This window comes from Histoplasma capsulatum, genomic scaffold, assembly GCF_000149585.1.
Source record: "Histoplasma capsulatum NAm1 scaffold_8 genomic scaffold, whole genome shotgun sequence".
Lineage (NCBI taxonomy): Eukaryota > Fungi > Ascomycota > Eurotiomycetes > Onygenales > Ajellomycetaceae > Histoplasma > Histoplasma mississippiense.
The window spans coordinates 1,003,437-1,019,659 of NW_001813975.1; the positions used below are offsets into that span (position 1 = coordinate 1,003,437).

Genomic DNA, 16,223 nt, shown 5'->3' on the forward strand with positions numbered 1-16,223 from the left:
GCAGAAACTGACAGAGGCAATCGACCAGGTTGCGGACTCTGCAAATAACTTGAAGGAGAGGCTGCAGCTTTGGCGCGGCCAAAAGGGTTGGAACAGAGCCTCAACGTTACGATTATGACACGTACAATGCGGATCCAAAGCCTGGTGAGGGTGCTGGCTTAACCGATCTCCCTGAGTGAGCTTCCAATGCCGCGAAGTACGAGTGGAAGGAGGAGTATGGCGATGTGGGTCCTCGGAATGAGGAGCTTGAAAAAATGCTTTTCCACGATGAGTATCTGAACCGCGCGGGGAACAAGTTCGATCGGTAAGTAGTATCGAATTCCTTTGTCGGTTCCCGAAATCATCATTTTGTTGTCAATACTAACAGTCACTAGCCTTCGTGAAGTCAAAGTTACGGCAGAAACAACCCATCAACCCGATCCTGTGAAGAACGTAAGCTACCTTCTGTCTTCCGTGTTGAAAGGTTTACTGAGAATATGTCCAGTTCGATGAAGCAGGTTTACATCCGGTTATGCGTGAGAATATCAAACTATGTGGCTATAAGGTTCCCACACCAATTCAAGCGTACGCCATTCCAGCAGTTTTGACCGGAAACGATCTCATTGCCGTGGCCCAAACAGGTAAGAAGCCAATTTCTAACCCTAAGCTCGAGAATCCCCGTTACTGACGCAGTAAGGCTCTGGCAAAACTGCCGCGTTTCTAATACCTGTATTATCCAAATTGATGGGAAAGGCAAAGAAGCTCGCCGCTCCCCGTCCAGACCTGGGCAATGGGTTCAACGAATCATTGGACTGTGTTCGTGCGGAGCCTCTAGTCCTTATTGTTGTCCCAACCCGCGAATTGTCAACTCAAATCTTTGACGAAGCTCGCCGTTTGTGCTACCGTTCTATGTTGCGGCCCTGTGTTGTGTATGGCGGTGGTCCTACGCGTGAACAGCGCCTTGAACTCCAAAAGGGTTGCGATGTCCTCATCGGGACACCAGGGCGTCTTCTTGACTTCATGGAGAAGCCGCACATCCTTTCTCTTCATCGTGTCAAGTACACCATTGTTGACGAAGCGGATGAAATGCTTCACTCTGATTGGGAAACCGAACTAAGCAAGCTGATGTCTGGTGGAGGTACTTATACGAAACAAGCTAGGATAATTACTTAATGCAGGAGTTTTCTGACAATGAGTATAGATACCAACGAAGATGCAGATCATCGCTATATGATGTTCTCCGCGACTTTCAATAAAGGTTGTCGTGAACTTGCCCGCAAATTCCTTGCGGCGGACCACGTCCGTATCCGCATCGGCCGTGCTGGAAGCGCCCATCTGAATGTGAGCCAGAACATCGTCTACGCGGAAGACCATTTGAAAAAGCAGGCCCTCTACGACTTGCTTATTTCCATGCCCCCTTCCCGTACCCTTGTTTTCGTCAATACGAAGACCCAAGCCGACCTAATCGACGATTACCTGTACAATATGGGCCTGCCCAGTACATCTATTCATTCTGACCGTACCCAGCGCGAACGAGAAGATGCCCTGTAAGTTGTTTTGGATTCACAATTTCTTTTTTTCTTTCTTTCTCTCTCTCTCTCTCTCTCTCTCTCTTTTTTTTTTTTTTTTTTTTTTTTTTTTTTTTTTTTTTGCCCGAGGGGCCTCGAGACACCTCGAGTCACTAATTGTAGAATGTGTAGACGTGCATTCAAGACAGCAAAGTCTCCCATCATGGTTGCTACCGGTGTTTCTGCGCGTGGCCTTGATATAAAAAACGTCATGCATGTTATCAACTTCGACATGCCCAGCGCCACTCACGGGGGAATTGAGGAATATATCCATCGAATCGGTATGTCATCACGGAAAGGCGAAGAAGAAGAAAGAGAGGGATACATTAAGCTAATTTAAATTTTCTCAGGACGCACTGCCCGTATCGGAAACGAAGGACTCGCTACTTCTTTCTACAACCACGATCGTAACAGCGACATTGCAGCGGACTTAGTTAAGATCTTGTTAGAGTGCAAGCAGCCCTTGCCTGACTTCCTCGAGTCCGAGAAACCAGAGGGAGATGACGTTCGCTTCAACGACGATACGGATGACGAAGATGAAAAAACTGACGGGGGGGATGCTTCTGGGGGGGATGGATGGGGGCCTGCGCCAACCGCTACTTCTGCTGAGCCAGAAGCAGCGCCAGGGTGGAACACCGAGAATCCTAGCATTGGCTGGTAGACGTGTCTTTCGCTTCCGAGCGATTTATATCCACATCGGGCCACGGAATTGAAGGGTAACGCATCCCCGCGATCTTGAGATAACTAATTAGCTGACAACACCCTCTCAAACCCCCCCCGTTTTTTTGTCTTCTCAAGAGGTGAGGAAATATTGGGGGAATTTTTTGGAGGTTTTTTGAAGCGAGTACGGGAGAGGTATGGTTTAGACAATTTGCGTTTGATTTTACGTCCTCTTTCTGTTCTGATTTGGATTCTTTCAACACGGCTGCAACACGGCTGCAACACAACTCACAGGCCGATTGAAGGAGGGTTTCGTTTCCTTCTTTCATGAGTGGACTGGCAATGGGAGCTTTTTGCCTTTCTCTTTGTTTGTGTTCACAATTGCGCCTCGCCCATAGGGAATCTTCTTATGAGAGAGGGAGTGTAGCTACTTATGTGGATTAGACTGGGTAGTTATACAAATGGCGAATCTAAGTTAAGATGGCTATCCCTGATTTTCCCGATTGGACTGTAATATCAGGGGAGACATGTATCAACCCGAAGTTCCTGATACACCACCAAGTCCACCAAAACAACACAGACTGAACATTGCGACATTGAAGAGCTGCTGCTCCTTCCGCCATTTACACACACATACCTTTTATGCAGGAAATGGCGATGGTGGAGCCTGTTGTAAACCACAGCGAGGGGAAGAGCCTCCTGCCGGGCGTGTCCGTGGTCGTTCTCTGCCTTCGTTGCTTGACATGCGCAGATATACAAACTGGTTCTTGTTTGCCTGGATATTCTACCTCCCCGTATTTCATATTATACAGCTCGGCGAGCAGCTATCTAAGTACTGCTGATAGGATCCCTTCACTGCTTCAGGGTTCATTGATCACGTCCTCCAAAAACATTCTAACCGTCCACGCCGTTTCTCTGGAATCACCAATACACCCCACGATAAACAAACAAAAAACAGAAGGAAAAAAGGGGTATTGCCATCGAGAATGAGATTCGCTAACCTTGTTGCTCTCACAAACCGCGGAATATGTCTTGCACTCTTCCTGCGGTCTACGTGCGCCTCCAATATTCCACGCGCCCAGCCAGGGGAAGATTCCGTTCTTGTGATCGACACGTTCACAAATGGAGGGCGCAACGACCTGGATGCCTGGCATGGAGGTGGTGAAGACATGCCCGTGGAGTGGGGCTACGGCTTCGTGGAATTTTCTCCCACCAATGCCGACCAGAACTTCCACACCCAGCTCACGAGCACCTGTTACGACCTCAATCCGTATAAGGACATGTATCTACACATTGTCTGCCAGGGGGGAAGCCATTTCACCGTCTCCTTGAGCCAAAATAATCCCCAATGCGATGCCTTCAAAAACCCCTACCCAGAAACATGGGATGATGTAGAGGCCCATAGATATATGAAAGATAATGATGTCTATATCCCTATCTCGCATTTCAATATCGATTATACCCGTGCTTTGTCTGTCTCGTTTAAAGGGTTCTATCTTGACGAAAAATTGAAAGTATCGAAAGTGGAAATCACTGCGACAAGACCCGAAAATTTCCCTGCTCCCAAAAAGCTACCGACCGGGTCTCTATGGAAACGGTGCAAACGCCCGAATTCGTTCGCGTTTGGTATTGACGATGGCTCCCTGGAGTTGGGGCGACAGATGATGGACATTCTGACCGCTGAGGGAATCAATGCGACGTTCTTCACAGTGGGGAATGGACTGGCGGCTCCGAACTCTGGGTGGACTAATCTATATAAGGACATGTTGGCACATGGGCATCAAGTTGCGCTTCATTCATGGTCGCATCCTCCGTATGTTACTTCCTCGGGAGGTAAGCGTCAGTTGCCACTAGCGATCCATTGCTAACAAACAGATAGGATAGAGGAACTTAAAACTGATGCAGAAATCGATGAGGACATTATTAAGAACATCCAGATAGTAAGAGAGCAGCTGGGATTCGAAAGTGAGTTTTACAGAGCCTTGACCGACTGGCCCTTCGCGACTCAGCTTTAACGAATGGGGCTAACTTTCCCAAGGTCGATACTTCCGTCCGCCATATGGCATCCTTGGAGCACGCACTCGCCAGCGACTCGCTAGGCTCATTAAAGACCCTCAGATTATCAACTGGAGTGTCGATATCGAAGACTGGTTGTGGGTTGGTTCACCCACCCCTGAAAAGCAAGTTGAGGCATTCCAGCGTGACGTGGATAAGGGGGGTGACCTGGTGGTGATGCACTTCCTCAGCAAGGATACAGTGATGTACACAAAGGATTTTATCCAGATTGCCAGGAATACTGGAAAGAGGATTATGAGAGTCGATCAGTGTATGGAAGATCCAGCGGCGCCACCCCTTGATTAGAGTATGCTACCGCGGTTGTTGTGTGTGGGTTTAAAATTGAAAAGAAAGTGTTTAATACTTTTTTTTGCCTATGGGCCAATTATTATTAGTGTTATCTCTCTAGGGAATTGAGTTGCAACTGCCACTGTTTGGTGTTCCTGAAGGGACTAAGCTCGATTCAGGCTTCCGTTACTCCGTAGTTATCATTGATTCGCAGCCGTAGCCATATACATATTCAAAATTGTAATTTAATGATAGTACCAAATGGTGATGTCAAAATGAAAAAAGGCCAGCCACTGAGAGTGTAGTCAGAAGCCAAAATTAAAATCTCTGACTTGAAGAGACAATGATTTCGCTATTTTCACAATGAATTGACCTATTAGAACTTGTTTCTACCCTTTCATATCACCCAAAGTCACTATGTAAAGTTACATAGAAAACGATTTTTACTGTACGAAATACAATTATGCAGATAATATATCTAGAACTGAGAAACTAATATAGAATCGATATCTACTGGTTTTATATCTTGGGATATGTCTATCAAAAAGTAGCGAAACTTCGCCACGATTCAAATATATATATATATATAGTTGAAAATATAAAACGCCCATAACCGCCTGCATACACATCGACATCAGTGAGAAACAAATACATCTACTCCTTCTTTGCAAGAACTGTCTCTATCATCGCCGAATGCTTCTTCTTCAGCTCCGGAACAATTAAGCTCTCAATCTCCAACATCTCGCCCGCATTGGCATCTGCCGTCATCACAACTACGTCGCTCTTCTTACCTTCCGTCACAGGTTGATGTTGTCGTGGCTGGACTGTATTCCAGCTCAGCCTCTTCGAACCGCTCTGTGGGGCCGCAGTCTTCGGGATCCGCAACCAATGCTCCAAAATCTTCCCATCCGGGCCCCGAGAAACGAACACAACTTCCCACTTGCGCGTGGAAAGCAAATTACCAATGACGAGGTGATGCGAGTAGCGATTGAGCGCCTGCTCGGACTTGGAAATCAGAAGCGACGGATCCGTCTCCAGCTTGAAGCTGACAACCATACTGCCCTGTGGCGCCCAGCCATTCACAAGGCTGTGGAGGAATTTGGGCACCGGGTCCAGGTCGACGATCAGTTTCTTGCCATGGGTTGGCGGCTGCGCGTCATTGAAGCCTGTGTAGATGCGGTCGGCGGGGATGACGCTGTGGCCTTGTGCTGGTTGGGAAGCGGGCGTGGACACCTCGTTTGAGGATTGGATCTTGTGCTCGACCATGCGATCGCGGGGGATGAAGAAGTCTGAAACCGCTGCGGCGAGGTAGAAGAGCGCATTGGCGCCCAGTGGTCGCATGATTGTCGCTAGTGAGCGTAACTCGTACAGATACTCCGTCACTGTCACAAAGGGGATGAGTAGGAGGAGCTGGTTCTGTTTCGCGTAGCGGTACTGGCGGAGTACTTTGCGCATTTCATCCTGGTACTCTGGGCGGACTACAATCGCGCCGTGGTCTGGGTTATTTTCATCGTAGCCTGGAGATGACAAGGGTGGCGCAGCGGCTTCGTCCATGAAATCTAGGAAACAATTGGTCGAGTGGCTATAGTGTCTCGAGTACGGAAGCAAGCTGAATTGGCGATGCAGGAATATCACCGCGTAGCCCTCTTGGAGGAAGTATTCGGCTGATGTGGCCCCTCGTGTGCCTGCGGAGAAATTGTCGATGAACCGCACCGTTTGGGTTTCAAGGGGCACGGTGGTCCCACCGGAGGTGACGAGGACCACCCGTCTGCTTGCAGCTAGATGGAGATCTACAAATTCTTGGACCTGGGCCGCGTGCGCTTCGAGGTCCCGAGGCGGAGGATTGGTTTTGAAATAATCAGGCTCCGGCGCGAGCGTACGTGGGACGTTTTCTACTTTGGCACTCGGGAGCGCCATTTCCGCAGAGTTGGAGGAAGGGTGGAAAGAGCGACTAATGGGTTGATTTCGCAATGCACTTGCGGGAAAATCGAACAACGAAGTAAAATTGTATACTCGTACAGTATCCTTAGCAGGCCTTGCGTTCAATCAGCTCAGCAGAAACCATGTAACCACCCTTCAGTTGACCGCAATCTCAATCCAAAAACCCTGACACTCTTTGTCATTCCTTGAAAATTGAGTTGAGAATTGCCTTTCTTTCACGTTCTGCAATGTAGCTTGCCTGATTCCAACCTCCTGGGATCCTAAATGAGGGGCACGGGTGGGCTGACGCCGGAATAGCCTGGTACCGAGCTCAATTGAATGTCTTCAGGTCCAATGCGACCGGTGCAAATAGATTCGCAGTCCGATTGTTCTGTTCTGTTGTTATGTTGTGGACGGCCCTTGGGTAAGATGAAACTTTAAGTTTGCCTTGGAACCCCCAAGCTGAGATGACGTCATGTTGAAACTACACATCACGTGATTCATGGTTTTCTTTCATTGCGACTCAGTGAAGCCTATCTAAAATCTAATAAAAGAGCAGCTATTTTCAGGCAATACATGTACGTGGCAATAAAGCGGTACTACGGGGGGCTATGTTACAAATATCTGCTCTTGAGCGCCTGGCTAATTGTGCTCATCCTGCTTGCAACTCCACCACGTTGCATCGTACTTAGAAGAGCTTCTTCGAGTGCAGATTGTGTTAAGCTGGCGTCTGCGGGTTGGATATAGTAGTTAGCGAACCGACAAACACAAGAGTATATTATATTCATCTGTTGAGGAAACGGCGCACCATCCAAATCGCTAAAGCTACTGCCCATGCTGGGCGTCCCATCACTTCCCTCTCGGCCAGCTGCACGCCGGCGTGGACTGAGTCGAGCCAATTCCGCAGTTCTCCTCCGGTCGGGATTGATGGGGTGGCCAGTCGGCCGGGGTCTTTCGTTCGACGCTGCGCTACTTGCTGGCTCTGAGCTGCCCGAGCTGGCTGAAAATTCTGTTGCAGACGTCTTGATTAAAGGAATAGTGGTGTCGGCCGAACCGGCATGTGGATGGCCGGGTAGTTCTGGCTCCTGCCGAAGAGTTGCGCTAGGGTCATGTCCCGCTTCCTGTATAGATGACTTATGGTGTGTGGTTAAAGGCAAAAATGCCGGTGAGTCCTCTTCATCCTCATCAATACTATTACTTCCCCGATGGACAGAAAATCTACCAAATCTTGCGAACGGAGGCCCTCGTCTTGTTGTTTCTTCGGCTCCGGAGTCAGAGGATGACGAGGAAGATGAGCTAGCTGGTGAGATGTCTTGCTCCAATGGGGGCGATGTAAGAGGTGAAGAAACCGTGCGTGCTTCCTTTCTCAAAGATTGCTGATTGCGACCGGTGGAGTCTGCATAAACAAGTGCTGCCTGTCGAGGTGATTGGGATCTTATGCCCATCGCCTGAATCGGAGGGTTCATTGGTGAGACAGTTGGGTACATGGGGGCTGCAGAGCAGTAGTCAATATCAGTGTATAGTAAATATGCCTTTTTTGCTGGAACTTACCTTTGGAGTGGGTCGGCGTAGGAGGTGCGCTGGGATCTTGTTTCCCGGATTGTCCTTCCTTTTGGCGTATCGACAATTTTGACAGGTCTCTTGACGCTGTGCCTCAGTTAGTAAACGTGCAAATAAGAGCTACTTGATAGTTCAATATAACGTACCGCCACTTCCAGCTCTCTTCATAGGTTGCCCACCAATCGCGCCGCTCCCGGACATCGATTGGGGCACTGGCGAATTTGCAGCAGAATGAGGATTTCCAACTTTTCGTATCTGAGCTCTAACCTGTGATAGCTGCCTGTCATATAGCCAAGCTGCTTGCTGAAGAAGGAACGGTAGAGTCACGCCAAAATGTTCCGCCCTGTACTGCGTTAGATACGCCCAATTCATTCGGCCATGAAAAAATCATACAATCCTTTCCCTGCCGATCGTCATAAGGTTAGTTAGAATTCGCGAAAAGGATAGAATGATGACCAAAGATTTCACAGACAATCAATATCATTGCCTTTCGGAGGCCGTGACAGGATATCCCACAGAGCATGGTCTTTAGAAACACTCCATTCCACCTAGAGACAACCATCAGATAAAAATCCTAAGAAATGTATATTTAAGTAGACATACCGCAGGAGGATCTACAAAGTCGCCTCTAGGAAATGGTAGCCTTATGAAGACGGTGAAATGTGGATCCATTTCCGCAGGTTGAGGGCCCATGATGGAGATGGCTGAAGAACGCCGAGTGGTAGGAAATGGGAAATAGAACAGTTTCAATGAAATGGAAAACAGTTTGAGCACATATTTAGCTCAAAAATAGGAATAAGAATGGCAAAATAGCAACATACGCCACAGCTTTAAGTGGTTGTTGAGCTACTATCCTCATTTATAGTAATGAAGGAAGGTAGCGATCTTGGTCGCTTGACCTGACATCAAATTAAGGTTAGAGCCTATGGTGGAACGGCTGAGTCATGTATTATTAAGCGTCGTATCATCGGCTGGCTTGAGGCACGACTTAAGTTGAATTAGTTATTCCCTCTAATCTCAATATGATGTGTAGTGGAATAATTGAAATTCACATGCTATGTAGCTTTGATTGAGCAGATCAAATACAACTGATGGTCTTCAGTTTCATTTGAGATAATAATTTTGATGACTTTGAACTGATATATAGTAAGACTGTGAAAAACCACACCTCGTTACCGATGTCAAGGGGAAACTGTTAAACAAGAGGGACAAGAACATTAATGGACCATATAGCATTAATATTGGCACCAGTGGTTGCATTTTTGGCACATTACCACGTAAGCAGCACTCCGTCCATCCAAACAAGTTATCAGGCTAGGGTTCACAGGAAACCCTCAACCATGCTAGCAAATGGGACCCAAATAGCTTTCGGGGGTAGCCTGGTAAACTGGATAGGGCAGTGCTTAAAAGCCAGGCGTAGCTTTAACTAAAACTTCCCTGTGGCTGGACGCCAAGTCGGGGGCCGACAGCCAATTCGTCCGGCCCATTCAGCCGCAATCCGTAAGCTGCCCGCTTGCAAACTCCGCAAGAAGGTCCACTAAGCTCGGGCCGGAGCCTCGGGTTTCCCCCTTTTCTGCTGATGATCACGTGGAGATGCCGGAGTACGGCGGCTACATCTGTCTTCCACGGTGATTAAACTTCTTCCAACCTGTGTGTTGCAGCTTGCAGCTCGCATTCTTCTTTCCAAACTCTGTTTCAGGCCAAATCTCATCTAGATTTTCTTTAATATCCCTTCTCAAGTGCATTTGATACACTCTGGGTTCGAGGGGCTAACCGGTTGCCGCCAGATAATTATCCCCGCAGGTTAACTATCTTCTTATCCCTGTCCCTGTCTGATGTCCATCACCAATATTGGCTCACCGCGCCGTCGCGGGTCGCTTGTTCGGTTTACAGGGCGTATCTCTCTCGATTGCAAGCTATGGACATAGCGGCGGCAACGACTCCAGAAAACTTACCACAATCTTTCATGAGAAACAGCCTCGAATATAGCAGCTCTCCATCAATCAACCAACGCCAATACCATGAAATTGTTCTACAAATTCCACCTGACCAAATGGAGGAAGACGTGGAAAGAGAGCTTATCGGTATAGCCCAAGAGATTGGTTTGGATATTTCCAGTGATATGCATCCACAGTTCGATATATCCCGATATGCGAACTATTTTCCAGCTTCGTCTTCTCACTTTCACATCGGGTCTCCTCCTCTTATTTCGACAAGTTATTGTTATGGAAATAACAATGTTATATCTTCTCCGCCAACTCTATCTTCAAGCAATGAGATCGCCAGCAGCATGTATTCAACTACGTCCATTTCTACGCGCCCAACGTCGCCCGGTTCGGTTTTGGAGCAGCCATGCACTCTGCCGGCGTTGTCAAGACCGCGACAATTTCACCGATCGAGTTTATCGTCTTCGAGAAACCGGCCGGGTAGTTGTGAGAAAAGAGTGAGGTTTAGTAATTTCAGACTATCTTTTGGGAAATTTCCACATTTTAGAAGGCGCTCTGCGGCAGCCGTCCAATCGCCCGCTTCTCCGGCGTGGTTCGATACCAAGCCAATCCCTCTGGGCCCTGATAGCCTGCAAGCTGAGTGCTCACAGGCGAAATTGGGCAAACTGATGCCGCAACATAATAACAGCGCTTCAATAAACCATAGTAATGAAGAAGATAATCCTGCTATGATGGAGACTTTGAATTGTCCTCAACTGCAAAAGTTACGCAGTGTTCAGGAGGCCCAACGGGATCGACATTTGGCTTTCAAAGAAGACACTCTCGAGTCTCTTTATCTCAGACACGAAGAGTCAAAATCTTTGAAGAGAAGAGAACATCAGAGAATTGAACGTGACATAGATGATCAGGTTAGTGTTCAATTCTGATTTTTCAACCTGCTTATACTGTCATATTGACTTTTTACACTTGTAGAGCATTCAAGAAGCGAATCGACTTGAAGAACTTCAACTCAATGCGGAGCTTGACTTAGTTGAGGAACTACGGCGAGAAAGACAAACGCTAGAAATTCGTATCCACCATATGGAAGGCTACTTGGCTGCCAGTCCCCAGCATCCCCAATCCTGGCTCCTGGATAATGACATGGAAGACCCCCCTCCGATCCAGCCGCGCCACCGCCATGTCACGCAGAAAGACAGGGACCATCTACTCGAAAGGTACCGCGAACGGGACAGGATGGATACTCTACATATGTCAAAGATCAAAGTACTTCGAGATACCCAGGAACGGAAATACCAAGAAACAATGTCGAGACAAGAGAAGAAAGCTAGCAAAGTGGCCGATATAAATGAAAAAGACTTCCAGAACCTTGTCAGCCGTTGTAATAACGAAACCACAGTTGCCAGTATGTGGTTTCTCAGTCGAGAACAACACTTAAAATCAAGGTGGATGCTTGAAGAAGCAATTGTTAGAAAGAGATTGGAAAACGACACGGGTATCTATTATATTCCGTTGCCAGTCATTTCATTTTCAGAGGAATATGAAAATGGCAATTCATCTTAACTTAATGAAACGATATGCCTCTCAGATACCAACCTTGGTTGTCGCTCACACTTTTCTTGTCGATCCCCAACACTACCCGATTTCCACAGGCCCAAGTCATTGCCGGCCCAATTTTATTATGACTCAATCACATACACTGTTCTCCATTCTATCCCATTTCCGCATATAAATTCTACTCATTTCTTTCCCCCGACATCTCCCTGTTTTAACGATTTGATGCCAGTTTGATACCCCTCATTTTTCTGCTGCATGTTTATAATTTCATCTTCTCTTTTGCTTTTGTTTTTTCCCAGTTTTTCTTAAATTGTATAGCACGAACTGCCTACCGGTGATTGCCTCCTTCCCTCTTCTAGTATCGTGATTCAATTTATGTATTCTCTGCATGCGCCACCAGTCCTTTTATGTATTGCACAAAGAAAAGGCGCCAAGAGAAAGAGAAATAAATAGAAACGAAGTTAATATATCTGCTTTCGCAGACAATTTCTAGTACATGAACATTATACAGCCTGAAATAGCAAGGTGTGCATTAAAAAAAAAAAAAAAAAAAAAAAAAAAAAACTAGCTCAAATGTAGAGATGCGCCCGTTCTAGCTCCATGGAATGGATTTGAATCCGCTTTTGTGAAAGCCTCCAAACTCCCCATCCTTTGTGTCCAACCATGATCATCCCTGCCAGTCCCATCCCCTTCGAAGTTGGGGAGAACAGCCAGCCTTCTTCCTCTTCGTCTTATTCTCCTTCACTAGCCAAACCGTGCAATATACTTCAATTCTGGGGAATATTTTACGTCTCGAAACCTTTTCAAAGAAATTTCAGTGTAAATTGCACGTTTGCTTTCAATAATGTCGCCTGATTGCGTGGAAACTGGTGCGTGGAAACTGGACGGGACACGCGAAAATAAAAATAAAAGTTGGGAAGCTTAAACCGTGTCGTGCCTGCAGGGGTTAGTTTAAGCGTTTAAGCTTAAAATTAGACCCACCGGCAAAGTTCCACGTTTCCAGGTTCCTGGACTCGCACTCGGAAATATATCTATCAAGATATTTTCCCACCCCTGCGATCTTGCATAATTTATAAATTAACGACACAGATCAAAATGCCGAAGTTGAATAGGGGGGAATACTCTTGATTAATCTACCAGTTTGCACGCATAGTAGAATCGTACGAGTTCAAATTCTAGATTTCTAGGATTTCCACAAGCTGGTCATTGTGTTCCGATTATTAGGTAACAAGGAAATATGCATGCTTGAACGACTGTTCGTTAACTAATCGTTGCAATCGACACAAAGCTACGGTCCGATCTCTAAACCTTTTTATACCACTAAAAGTTCACAGCTACTTAACCCCCCATAAATATGATCCTATAGTCCTTTTATGCACAGAGAGGGGCGTGCGCGGGGTTAGGATAAGATCCATAGCGCTTAATGGCGTCTGAACCTTCGAGAATATGCACGCCATGTTCAATCGCGGTCTGGCATTTTTATTGACGAATCAAGGTTCTGGTCACACCGCCCGCCCGCCGTGTCGTTGTATCTAGACCTAGCTGTTCGCGCGATTCTCGAGGTCATAAAATCGAGAATAATTAAACTAGCCTTAAAAAAAACATAGCTGCCGAGCAAATTTTGTAGATATTGTTATTAACGTTATATAGTTATTGTTCTTATTATTTAATAATTAATTCTCCGTCTCTATCTCCACGGGGCAATACGAATGTTGATTTTTCATCAGCCCAACCCACTCTGTCCGGTTCTTCTCTTGACACGAAACTTCGTCCCAGGCTGGGTGAGTCTATCGGCGCATCGAAAAGGAGAAAGAGTGGGTTGCATCTATACTCGCTTCAGCCTCTACTAAGTATCTACTATACATTTCCACCGGCTCGCATGTCAAAATAAGGATGAAACCGTAAGCGTGGGCAAAAGTAAAAGTAAACCTCGTAATCATAAAAAGCATGTACACGTATTTTTTGCTAAAACTAAAGTAGGGCATTTATCTGTTCTTGCTAGCGACATACGCAATGGCTGAGCAAATTCCCGGTTCGTATCGCTCCAGAGGCCTAGATCTCTAACTCCAATTGCTCTCCCATACTAAACTCCAACTCCCTCGAGTATGAGAATCGTGCATTACCGCTGGCAATAAATTCACGATCTGACCAAGCAACTAAACCTTCGAACAAATCCGGGATACGGACCACTCTTCGAGTCAAGGCCAGCTCCAGGTTTTGGATGATCGATAGTGGCTGATTCGAATAAAGTAATACTGCAGTTGCCTATAAGCAAATATGCAGAGCATAATGCTGCCACCTCATTCTGGGAATGCATTTCGACTGAATATCATTAAGGGCCGGTCATGATCGCCATAGTATGTGGGTACTTCGCAGTGAACACCATAAGATGGGTTGCCATAGCTGACAGATCCTCACCATCAGAAGTCCTAGTGCAAGTCATGGAGACTAGTCAACTAGCGTGAATTGCAGTGGGCGATAGGTCAGATATATATGACAATGACACAGGGTCGAGACGTCAGTTATTCGGAACCATCCGCGATGTATGGCTTACTCATCCCGGCATCACGGCACCCCGTAGCCTTTCAATAACACTTTCAATACGCCCGTCTCCCCCTGTCAGCAAGTTTTCTGTCATTTTATCTCTCCCCTCATCACCAATGATAATAGCGCGCTCCACAAATCCACTATTAGAGAGTTTTATCCGACCTACACGGCCATCTCGCCATTCAATGCGAATGTATCTCGCCTCGACAGCCGTTGCAGAAACGGATACAATACCCAAGCCATCCGCAGGCAGCTGATCTTCACGCGTACTAGGCTGTGATGATAAGGCCTGGTTGCTTTCGTCTAGGAGACCAAGTTCCTCTTGGAGCCACCTGAGAGCATCACAGCGTAAGTGCCATGCGACAAGTTCCCGCCGCAATTCCCGCACGAGGCTGCGTAAGTCCTGCTTTGGAGTATTCCTAGGTTTTGTACTCGTAGAATCTGTCTCATTGGTGCCTTGGGGCACAGGAAGGTATTTTCGCTCCAACTGATTCAATGGTATGAATACAGGAATGGTATGGCGATGTACTTGGAGAATCTTCTTTTCTGGCCTGTCAACGTGTTTCAACAACAAATAGTATGGTTGAACAAATTTTCCATGGCGCGTACAAATGTCAAATCGAATACCTAGTAGGTTGGGCGATGTTGCATGGGGTGAAGGGTCCTTGAAAGGAAAGGATGTAACAGAGAATGTCATACGATGGTGGTTGGTCCGCGCGTGCTCTCCGCTGCTGAGAATGACGGGTTCGATATTCTTTTCCAACCCGGACGGGACATGCTGGCGCAGCGCATCTTGCACTGGATTTGTAGACAGGAGGCTTGATGAAAGAAATTGTCTGCGATTGGTAAGGCTGTGGACTATGACTGCGGTCAGTGGCAACAACATAAAAACAACCACCAGGGGAGTGGAAGAACTAACTCTGAGCACGTAGAGCCGCGATTTCATCGTCTAGGCCGCTTGACGCGTCGTCTATTTCAGGCACAGTGGTAGTCAGTACGTCTGCAGACATAGCGACGTCATATACTACGCAAATACGACATTGGGCTGTCCTGGAGAATGTCCTGTCCTCACTCCTTTGTCAACACCGCGTTGATGGTCCCGTGTGGTTGTTTTGAGTTGGCAAAGGATTGTGAAAGTTAAACTTACAAGTTGTATTTTATTACAGATGCTGTACTGTCTGCATACAGCTTACCAAATTTTGACGCTCGTATCTCAACCTCACATCATTATGAGTAATTTATAAATGATAATTTGAATTCCCTTCTAATCTATATATTGTACAGTTTTTGTTTTTCAAAAAAGCTATAGTATAGAATATGAATTACATGTGTAAATATAACTAGTTTATGAAAACCTTTCTCATACAACTTTGTAAACTAAATACAAGCCGTATATTTTATGTGCTCTATCTATCATTCTCCTACCAGAACTTGTTGAAACCTCGTACCCCCACAACCCGCTTTTTCTGGCCATCCGCCAATAGAGACATTACCAAATGCTCACCAACACGCTGCAAATAGCCAAGACGAGGCGCAGACGAGAGAGGTGAATCGCTCCCAGCACCAATTTCAGTTGTCCTCGCAAATCCGTGTTTCTAGATGCTTCAAATCGATTGCACAGCACAATAATGAGCAGTAATGCGCAGATACACGAAGAAACTTGGAAGTTGATGACCAAGTTAACCGTCATTGGCGGCGACGATCAACACATTGAGGAATACATCATCGTATTTAAAACTGACCATCCCGAGGTCGTCCTGCCCAAAAGATGTAGAATCAAGAATCCATTTTCCAACCCCTTCTACATCTGCTATCAGGAAGGATGATGAACTTGTCTTCGCTACTGTTAGCAACAGCGGCAGCTCTCTGCGCGCTGCCACCAGCGGTCGCGGAATTCGAAAACATCACTGTGGATGACTACAAACTCAAAGGAAGTGATTACTCTGGCATTATCAAAGACCTCGATAAGGCCCTGCCCATCAAGTCCGTCAAGCAAGTCCTTGCGAAAACCAATCACAACAACCCAGATTCCTCTCCCGGCGTTAAGGACAAACTGTCAGCTTTTACGTGGGAGGACATCGACGGTTATGATGATGTCAATACAAGGGAGTGGTATCCGCAAGGCATAACCACAACCGCAGAGTGG

General features: G+C 46.7%; 6 protein-coding genes across 6 annotated transcripts; 3 read left to right on the forward strand and 3 right to left on the reverse strand.

Annotated features, from left to right (window-relative positions):
• Positions 1-254: 254 nt before the first annotated feature.
• Positions 255-2,208, forward strand: HCAG_07267 (hypothetical protein; the record flags this gene model as incomplete). The annotated part of the gene is made up of 7 exons (XM_001537795.1): positions 255-304; positions 375-432; positions 485-620; positions 677-1,117; positions 1,181-1,526; positions 1,680-1,828; positions 1,898-2,208. 7 exons carry the CDS (start codon positions 255-257, stop codon positions 2,206-2,208), a joined length of 1,491 nt encoding a protein of 496 aa, XP_001537845.1.
• A 985-nt stretch (positions 2,209-3,193) lies between these two features.
• Positions 3,194-4,568, forward strand: HCAG_07268 (conserved hypothetical protein; the record flags this gene model as incomplete). Its single annotated transcript, XM_001537796.1, has 3 exons — positions 3,194-4,040; positions 4,113-4,172; positions 4,246-4,568. The coding sequence occupies 3 exons, from the start codon at positions 3,194-3,196 to the stop codon at positions 4,566-4,568; spliced, it is 1,230 nt and encodes a 409-aa protein (XP_001537846.1).
• A 636-nt stretch (positions 4,569-5,204) lies between these two features.
• HCAG_07269 (conserved hypothetical protein) lies at positions 5,205-6,467 on the reverse strand (the record flags this gene model as incomplete). The annotated part of the gene is made up of 2 exons (XM_001537797.1): positions 5,205-5,308; positions 5,342-6,467. The coding sequence occupies 2 exons, from the start codon at positions 6,465-6,467 to the stop codon at positions 5,205-5,207; spliced, it is 1,230 nt and encodes a 409-aa protein (XP_001537847.1).
• Positions 6,468-7,084: 617 nt separating this feature from the next.
• Positions 7,085-8,723, reverse strand: HCAG_07270 (predicted protein; the record flags this gene model as incomplete). Its single annotated transcript, XM_001537798.1, has 6 exons — positions 7,085-7,200; positions 7,279-7,962; positions 8,022-8,117; positions 8,177-8,373; positions 8,499-8,578; positions 8,634-8,723. 6 exons carry the CDS (start codon positions 8,721-8,723, stop codon positions 7,085-7,087), a joined length of 1,263 nt encoding a protein of 420 aa, XP_001537848.1.
• A 1,659-nt stretch (positions 8,724-10,382) lies between these two features.
• HCAG_07271 (predicted protein) lies at positions 10,383-11,658 on the forward strand (the record flags this gene model as incomplete). Its single annotated transcript, XM_001537799.1, has 4 exons — positions 10,383-10,456; positions 10,524-10,884; positions 10,949-11,344; positions 11,626-11,658. 4 exons carry the CDS (start codon positions 10,383-10,385, stop codon positions 11,656-11,658), a joined length of 864 nt encoding a protein of 287 aa, XP_001537849.1.
• A 2,204-nt stretch (positions 11,659-13,862) lies between these two features.
• On the reverse strand, positions 13,863-16,156 carry HCAG_07272 (predicted protein; the record flags this gene model as incomplete). The annotated part of the gene is made up of 7 exons (XM_001537800.1): positions 13,863-13,978; positions 14,085-14,112; positions 14,244-14,935; positions 14,997-15,127; positions 15,503-15,672; positions 15,820-15,887; positions 16,132-16,156. The coding sequence occupies 7 exons, from the start codon at positions 16,154-16,156 to the stop codon at positions 13,863-13,865; spliced, it is 1,230 nt and encodes a 409-aa protein (XP_001537850.1).
• Positions 16,157-16,223: the final 67 nt, after the last annotated feature.